This window comes from Vicia villosa, linkage group LG4 (genome assembly GCF_029867415.1).
Source record: "Vicia villosa cultivar HV-30 ecotype Madison, WI linkage group LG4, Vvil1.0, whole genome shotgun sequence".
NCBI lineage: Eukaryota > Viridiplantae > Streptophyta > Magnoliopsida > Fabales > Fabaceae > Vicia > Vicia villosa.
Window position 1 is genome coordinate 146,977,231 of NC_081183.1, and position 9,082 is coordinate 146,986,312.

At 34.5% G+C, this 9,082-nt stretch overlaps 1 protein-coding gene across 1 annotated transcript; it reads right to left on the reverse strand.

Moving 5' to 3' along the window:
• Positions 1-2,032: 2,032 nt before the first annotated feature.
• Positions 2,033-8,740, reverse strand: LOC131595428 (uncharacterized). Its single transcript, XM_058867774.1, has 3 exons — positions 8,453-8,740; positions 8,219-8,367; positions 2,033-2,449 (listed from the first exon to the last, which is right to left on the reverse strand). Exons 1-3 carry the CDS (start codon positions 8,577-8,579, stop codon positions 2,372-2,374), a joined length of 354 nt encoding a protein of 117 aa, XP_058723757.1. The 5' UTR covers positions 8,580-8,740; the 3' UTR covers positions 2,033-2,371.
• Between the last annotated feature and the right edge of the window lie 342 nt (positions 8,741-9,082).

A 9,082-nucleotide genomic window follows, 5' to 3' on the forward strand; every position in this document is an offset into this window, starting at 1 on the left:
ACTACTAAAATAAGTTATAAGTTTGTAATGACAATTTTATTATCAAATAGATTTTTTATTATCATATGAACTTATAAACTATAAATTAAAAAAATGTCATACCAAACAAACTCTTAATGAAAAATTCAGAAATATATTGCATTTGTATACTAACCTCAAATATGTAAGTTTTTTTTTTTCAATGATAATAATGATCACAAAAAAACCTCTAGCAGATCTTTTGTTTGCTTACTAGATTTTTGCTTTTGTTAAAAGTTTTTGCACTAACTTCTTTTAAAAAATAAAAATAAAAAGTTTTATAGATAATTTAAGAAAGGAGTAAATTTAACTTATTTGAAAATGTAGGAAGTGTGAGGTATAGAAGTAGGGGTGCAGGGTAAAAATTTCTAGTAACACATTCACAAAACCTAAGCCCATATAAATGTCACTCAAAAGCAAATAGTAGTTTTTTCTTTGCCATTATTTTTCTCATTTTTAATGGTGCTCACACTCTGTATTAAAAAATTAAAAATATCTATAAAATTTGTTGAAAAAAACTAAAAACTATTAAAATTTAAAAATGGAGAAGTTTGCTTTACTCAGGGGCATGAACACTCTAAAATTTACCCGAGATGAAACACCTTAAATTCTATTATTAGTGTTTTGAACACCCATAAAAGAAAGGGGATAAATTTAAGGAAATGATTTACCTAGTTAGACTACTCAATGATATTTTCATCATAAATCCTACTACTTCAGTGTTCATGTTCTGCAACGCAATTGCAAACCACTGCCCAGTCTTGAATTTCAATTCTTTTATCGTAAGTTAATGTGGAATTGTTATTAATCATACATTCCGGTATACATTCGTATGATGTTAGCAAAACGTGGCAGCTTATTGTTGAAATTAATTCTTAAAATTATCATGTGCGTATTGGGTTGTGTCTGGATGTTTACTGATGTAGGATATATAAAGTGTGTGTGAGAGAGTTAAGGAGATGATACGGAATACTCCCTCCGTCCCAAATTATAAGAGAAAAAAACAAAATCACGCTTATTAAGAAAAGTAATAACACACTCATTTGACTTATGATTTTTTTGAAATAAAGTGTTTTGAAAAATTTTAAAAAAATTCTAATTGGTTGTTGGTTATGGAAATGATGAGAGAGAATGTAAGTTAAATGCAATTTGCATTTAATTTTATCTTGAAAGAAATGAAAGATGAATTTTTCCCTTATATTTTGGGACAAGAAAAATGCATTTTTTTCTCTTATATTTTGGGACGGAGGGAGTACTTTTCTAGAGTAGAAAATTACCCAAATTTTGACAGACCTATATAACTCAAAGAGGAAAACAACACAAAGATTATAGATTTAGACTGAATTGTGAAAAACTCACTCGATTCAAATGTGCATGTGATAAAGATTAAAACTAATCCCAATAATCAAGTTTCCAGACTCGTGTTAAGGGTTGAACGAGACAAGGTAAAGAATCAACATGACCTTTCACTTGCTGGCAAAAGGAGAAAAGGATTACATATTTGCAGGGAAGCCTAACTTCTTGAGTTTAAAGACTCAGTAAGAAAAAGCATTTGGATATCACCAATTTCAAAATCAAGCTTAGCAACACAAGATTTAACTCTATTTCCAATTTCATTTAGAAACTCGGACAATTGATGAGTATGAAAAGAGGGGACGAAAAGGTCCAACTGAGGAAAGAGAAAGAAACTAGAAGAACAGTAAGATGAAAAATGTGTTAGCATGAAAATCAGATTAACACCTATAATCTGAAGTTAGGTGTCAACTAAAGATGAATTTTAATTAAAACTAAAGACTATTGATCGGAGTGTACAAATTTTACAATTATAATTAAATAATAAATTATTCCAAAATATAAAATGCGGAAAAGTGATGAAACATTGCCAAACAAGAACAACTCATCAAACAACATGGATCATCACCAACCTTCTTCAAAGTAGACGTCCAGTTAAATAATGATTCATGCACAACAAAAAGAGTAACAGATCAAGCATGAGATAATTAGCAAGGGTGTGAAAGGCGGGAAGAGCACGTTAAATTTAACAGCATCCAAAAAAATGAACCATTGCAAACTCCTAAGTCCTAAGTTAATTCTCTTTTGCTAGAAACAACTGATACAACGCAAAAAATGCAGTGAAATTATTGGACATAACAATCACAAACAGTCAATTCAGATTAGTTCATTGTACTTGACTGGTGCAAATGACAAACATCAATGTGACAAATAAGGGTGGGAGGTTTCCGGAGCCAATAACTTCATCTTTTTATGCAAAGTCGAGCACTGTCACTCCGCAATGGCTAAACATTTTTTATATGATTTCACAAAGAAAGGCTACTTACTACATAGAAACTAATCATGCTTTGACCTGTTCAGCACGTGGCCTCCATAATCCCAGCCTGTACTTGTGTGCGTGTTTCAATATTAGCTTCCTCTGCAAAAAAGCATAAACGAGTTGTGAGAAAGTTTGCTGGTGGACTAGCTAATTGTATGGCATGTGGCCAAGCACAATCAAATTAATGTCACCATAAAATCAATGTAACATTGCATTAACCTCAATCCTACCAAAAGTCAAAGGTAACTGCATTCCTGGTCTACAAGTCTTAAGATATGATTACCATACATACATACATACATACATACGCATTCTAATGATGCATACGCATTCTGGGCACAAATGTAAGATACAAAGTAATCTGGTATCAAAGATCCTCCTAGGTATGGCATTTATATTTTCTTTTAAAAGTCATTTAAGGTCACAGCCTGACTCAGTTGTTGATTATGGAATCATATGCCTGACTCAGTTGTTGATTATGGAATCATATGCCTATGGGCATCTTAGATGCTGGTACTATATACCTGCATATCAAACACGGGCATATGCCTCGCCAGATGAAAATAATAGTACATCAAACCCCTTAGTTCACAAAAACATGTGTATCATACTCTTGTAGCAAGTTAGGACAAGTCTAATGGCTAAAGGAAACATCAAGATGGGATTTGCAGACAGAAATCAGAAATTGTTGTAAGCATTGAAAGGGATTTTTTTTAAATCCAAACAGTAAAAGCTGCAAGTTGAAAAGTAATATAATTCAAATATATAATTTATGTCATAGATCAACTATATTAAACGCATAAATTGTTAAGAAAATATCCACGAATGACTTTATCATGCCTATGAAAACATGTTTATTTTCTAAGACAGCAAAAGCAACAATACAGGATCTTAAGGACTCTTCGCAAGCCCTAATAATCTTAACATTCAAGCCCTCAATTTTGATAAATTTAACAAAAATCTTAGGGATCCTAAAGACTCTTCCACAGTCTACTAATCCTAACATTCAAGCCCTCTAGTTTACCAAGTTTCATTTAGGTAAATTTAACAAAAATCAGAGCCGACTAGTTTCATTTTAAAGGTAGTCGCAGTCAAATGATATGCACAAATCAGATTCATCTAGTTTCAAAGTAACAGTAACTCCATAATTATAACACAACCCTGCCCGCTTGAATTAAGTGGGGAAAGGGAACGAATTAATGAGACTTTTAACAAATAACAGTTTTTTCTGCACAAAATTTGGTGGAAGAGATGCAACACAAACTAATAACAGTTAAAAATCCTATCCATCGGCTTTATCATGTTCACTTGCGTAATATTACTTTGGTTTTTAAATTGTGTATAGTTTTATCAGATAACATGTGATATGAATGCATTTGTGGGAAAGCAGTATCAAAGGAGGAAGAACTCTAATTTTATTAATTAGAATTGGTTAGGCTGAGTAGGATTAGTTATTAGTTATTTTACTTATTTTTAATAAGTTAGAATTGGTTAGGCTGAGTAGAATTAGAATGGACACTTCGAATTTATGGTCATGCCTTTTGGTCTCACCAACGCCCCTTCAACCTTTCAAAATCTGATTAATGAAATTTTCCAGCCATACTTATGTAAGTTTGTGCTAATCTTCTTTGACGATATCTTAATTTTTAGTAAAACTTGGGTGGAACACATACATCATGTGCGGCTAGTTTTTGAACTATTGAGGACCAACATGCTGTTTTTAAAGAAATCCAAATGCTCTTTTGGTGAGTCACAAGTGGCTTATTTGGGTCATATTATTCATGGTGCTGGAGTCGAAATGGATGTAGCAAAAATTCAAGCTATCACAGAGTGGCCCATTCCTCAATCTGTAAAGGCCCTCAGGGGTTTCCTTGGTTTAGCTGGATATTATCGAAAATTTATCAAAGAGTATGGAGAAATAGCAGCTCCACTAACAAGTTTGTAAGAGAAAAAGGCCTGCCATTGGAATTCTGCAGCTGACATGACCTTCGAAGCATTAAAACAATCCTTATCAAAAGCCGCGGTACTAAAATTACCAAACTTCAATGTAGAGTTTGTGGTTGAATGTGACGCATCTGGCAGTGGTTTTGGAGCTGCTCTACAGCAACAAGGACACCCTGTTGCCTATTTTAGTCGCAAAATAGTAGAACAACACTTAAAATTAGCCGCCTACGAGCGTGAATTGATCGGGTTGGCCAAAGCAGTAGCGCATTGGCGTCCCTACCTTTGGGGCAGGCATTTCCTTATACGGACAGATCATTTCAGCCTTAAATACTTGTTGGAACAGCGTCTGACCACCTCCTCCCCACAACAACATTGGATGAGTAAATTAATGGGATTTGATTTCAGAGTAGAACACAAAGCAGGAAAATTAAACAGAAGTGCGGATGCCTTGTCCAGGCGAGAAGAGGAGCAACCGCATGTAATGGCAATATCATTTCTTCATGCAGGTATTTTGGAAGATATTCGCAAGGAAACAGCAACACTTCCGGAATTATTACAACTGAGGAGAACCATTGAACAGGGAGAATTGGGGTCACAGTGGTCCATTAATGATGGTTTAATTTTCTTCAAGAACAGGATACATTTGCTACCCACCTCCTTTCTTATACCCACTATCCTCTCCGCCATTCATGACATGACACATGAAGGCAGCCTAAAAACCCTTTGTCGGATTCGACGAGATTTCCACTGGAAGGGCATGAAGCTTACTATTTTGGAGTTTGTACAGAATTATTCAGTTTGTCAGCGCCATAAATGGCAGACCCTTCAACCTGCAGGACTGTTGCAACCTCTTACAATTCTACAACAGATTTGGGCGGATATTTCCATGGATTTTGTGGAAAGACTGCCTAAAGCCCATGGTAAATCGGTTCTACTGGTGGTGGTTGATAGGCTCTCCAAATATGCGCATTTTTTACCGATATCTCATCCGTTTACGGCGAGGTCTGTGGCCACTGTTTTCTTTGCAGAAATCTTCAAGCTTCATGGATTGCCGGAGTCCATAGTGTCGGACCGTGACAAAGTCTTCCAAAGTCTATTTTGGAAGGAATTATTTCGCCTTAGTGGGACTAAGTTGGCTTTTTCTTCTGCTTACCATCCACAATCTGATGGACAAACAGAAGTGGTCAACCGCACTTTCGAAATGTACACCCGCTGCCTCACTAGTGATTACCCGCACGAATGGGTTGATTGGGTTCCTTGGGCGGAATTCTGTTACAATACCTCTTACCATACTTCTCTGGGAACCACACCCTTTAAGTTGGTATACGGAAGGGACCCACCCCGCTTTCTCCAATAAACTGTTGGATCCACCCGCATTGAAGCAGTTGATATAGCTATTCAAGAACCAGATGTAGTCCTCCAAGATGCCCGAGCAAGACTCATGCAAGCTAAACAACGCATGAGAAATGCATATTATTCTGCACATAGAGAATTGAACTTTGAGGTTGGTGCTTGGGTTTGGCTAAAACTTCACCCATATCAACAACTACCTGTGTCCAAACAGAAACATCACAAACTCCTGCCAAAGTTTTTTGGTCCTTTACAAGTAGTGGCCAAGATAGGCTCGGCCGCTTAAAAACTTCAGCTTCCTATGGACAGTAGAATACAGGATGTATTCCATGTGTCCCTCCTCAAGGAATATAAAGGACCTCCACCAACTTCAGCAGGAAAATTACCCCCAGTGTTCGATGGCAAGGCCTTACCTACTCCCAAAACAGCCCTTCGCAGTCGAATAAATAGAGGAACTAGAGAATTGTTAATCCAGTGGGAAGGATGTACTCCAGAAGATGCAACATGGGAACCTTATAATCAGTTTTGCGAGGCTTATCCAGAATTTGAGCTTGAGGACACGCTCAATACCGAGAAGGGAAGTGATGATATGGATGCATTTGTGGAAAGCAGTATCAAAGGAGGAAGAACTCTAATTTTATTAATTTGAATTAGTTAGGCTGAGTAGGATTAGTTATTAGTTATTTTATTTGTTTTTAATAAGTTAGACTACCAGAATTTTTAAACTTGAAGTTCAGTATTTTCAGAAAAAGGTTTGGGGATCAGAACAGAACCTACCTATTAAATAGGATTATTATTATTTAAATTGAAATGATAGTGATTCCTCTTCTACTGTAAGCCTATTTAAAGGCATTCATATTTTCAATAAATTTCATCAATAATTATTATCAAAAATACTTGTGAATTAGAAGAGACTCTGTCAAGGACGAGTCCGCTTCAACCTTCACTATAGGTCGAAATAACGTGTCTACCGCGTCTGGGACTGTGTCAACACGATCCCAGACAAGGGACCATAACAATATGTTAGATATCAACTGCCATACTATGGTAGAAAATGCTGGAAACTGTGAGATGACAGTGCAAATTTATAAGATTGGTATGTGATGTGTGATAGAAAGAAAGTAAACTGTGAAGCTGCACTAGCTAAAGTGTAGGATTCCAATTGACAGCATTTTCTTTCTTATGTTTCTAATCTTATTGGATTTGAATCTTACTATCTGAAGTTTATTAGTTCAAATGATGAGTATGCCTGACCATATTTTTTTAACAGCAAAGATATACTCAAACACTGGGAAACCTTGAGAATGAGAGACTTCAATACCTGCACTCATGCCTAATGAAAGGTCCTATAGGTAGAATTCTCCCTAATTAAAAGAAAACCCAGACAAAAGAGGGTAGATAGATCTTTGTTAATTAATTAAGTGATAGAATCAAACTATGCTATGAGAAACAATATAAAGGAATTGAGATATATCTCTATCCAAGAGTTAATTAAGTAGATCAAAGTAGTGAATTTGACACCATTTAAAACCTTATTTAAGGTTACATAGGTTCAATATAATTTACTCTTATTGTCTTCACTTAATCTAACACAAAACCTGCCAGAATGTAATTGCATGTTTGAATTTCTAATACATAAGAATTCGGAGAAGTGCTAGATATATTTTTCAGGTTGTGTGATACTATAAACTTGCCCACAACAAAGTTTTGATCATCATTTTGGATTTTGTACAAATTGGGAATGTTTTTTGTAATTCCCTCTTGTTGTAATGACTAATTAAACTGTTTGGTTCTTACATACCTTCTATTGAGCATAACTTTTTTGTTGATTTTTCATGAATTTTATACCTACTACACTACACAATTGATTCTAGCTAGTATTACTTATAAAAAGTAAAGTTCCAAGCTGACTGGTTGACTAAGTTAATTACCCCCATACTGAGCTTCAGGAATCAGGATGCTCTGCAATTTGAAACCCAACTTACTGCGATTTCAATAATTTACAACCTACAAAACTATCTGAGATCATATTAAACATTGCTAAATTTCTCAATGGTTTGAAATTTTCACTTTTGTATGTCATTTATTTTACTTTCTCTTTAGAGTTTATCCATTATATGCATCTATTCTAATTTTTTGTTACAAAATGCATCAAACAATGAGACTTTATAGTTTACATCTGATTCATATCTTTCTCTTATACTCTTGGTTTACAATGTTATGAAGAATATATAAGTTATATATTTTGGAGTGTGGATATATCAGGGTGTTTGAAAGAAATCTATGTGTTATAACTTTTTCTGTGTTATTACTTTTAGACTACCATAAGTTGTATCTTAACTCTACATAGGTGATCTTACCCCGGAGAACAACTTAGTTCTTATGGCTAAAATGCAAAAGATAATTTTATTCCCAAAACCCCAAATTTTATAGAGAAGCTGAAAATTAACCTATTCACTAAGACTACAAAATTTGGCAAATTTTCAAATTCCATGCTAAGGCATATGCATTTGTAAATTGTAATTATGTGAATAAACACGATAAGAAAATAATTAGGCAAATAAAATAGCTTACATGTTTGCAAGGAATACCGAGTTTCTTGAGTTTGAGGGTTCGAGTAACTAGAAGCTTTTGAAAGTCACCGATTTCCGAATCGAGCTTAGCGACATGAGATTCGACTCCGCTTCCAATTCCGTTCAGAAATTCCGGAATTCCAACCTTGACTGCAAATTGTACCGTAAACCATTGATGAGTATAAAAAAGGAATGAAAAATGTGCTAAGTAAGAGGGAAGAAAATGAAGCTTTACCAACGTAGGGTGATGATTTGGAGAAAGATCTAGAAGAAGAGTAAGATGAAGAATGCGGGAGTGTGGAGATCAAATCAACACTTCTGCTTCTTATGACTCTCTGTAACTGCAACAATAATGTTGACATGTTGCTTTCGATTATCAAACTGATATTGGTTTTGGCCGGAGTTTGAACAGGCTTGGCCGGACGGGAAGGGGGAAGCGGCGGCTATCGCACGAGAAAGGGGGCTAGGGTGACTGAAAGTGTTTGTGTTGGAAGATAGAGATTTTCTGAAAACAAATGAAATTAGTTTAAGAAAAAACAAAAGTAAGTTTAATTTAGTTTTGGACTTGGACCCCAAATTTAAATATCGCACCCCTAATATTTTTATGATGTTAAAAATATTTTTGATTAAATTAAATAAAATGGTCGAACGAATTTTTTTTTATAGTTTATTTAAAATTTTTGATAATGAAATTTTTGATAGTTTATTCAAAAATTTTGATAAAAAATACAAGAGTTTTAATTAGATTTTTTTTGTAAAAACGCACATATAAAAAGTTCTTGGTAAAATTTTCATGAGTTTTTATTTAAAATTTAAAAATTTTGATATAGTTTTGAAATTTTTGATAATAATTCATGGAAATTTT

Excerpts from the sequence above, each read along its gene's own strand:
- LOC131595428 (XM_058867774.1), bottom strand. The coding sequence starts at position 8,579 with ATGTCAACATTATTGTTGCAGTTACAGAGAGTCATAAGAAGCAGAAGT. Across the intron at positions 8,368-8,452 it reads CAAATCATCACCCTACGTTG|TCAAGGTTGGAATTCCGGAA; the intron begins GTAAAGCTTCAT and ends TACAATTTGCAG. Across the intron at positions 2,450-8,218 it reads TCGGTATTCCTTGCAAACAT|AGGAAGCTAATATTGAAACA; the intron begins GTAAGCTATTTT and ends GCTTTTTTGCAG.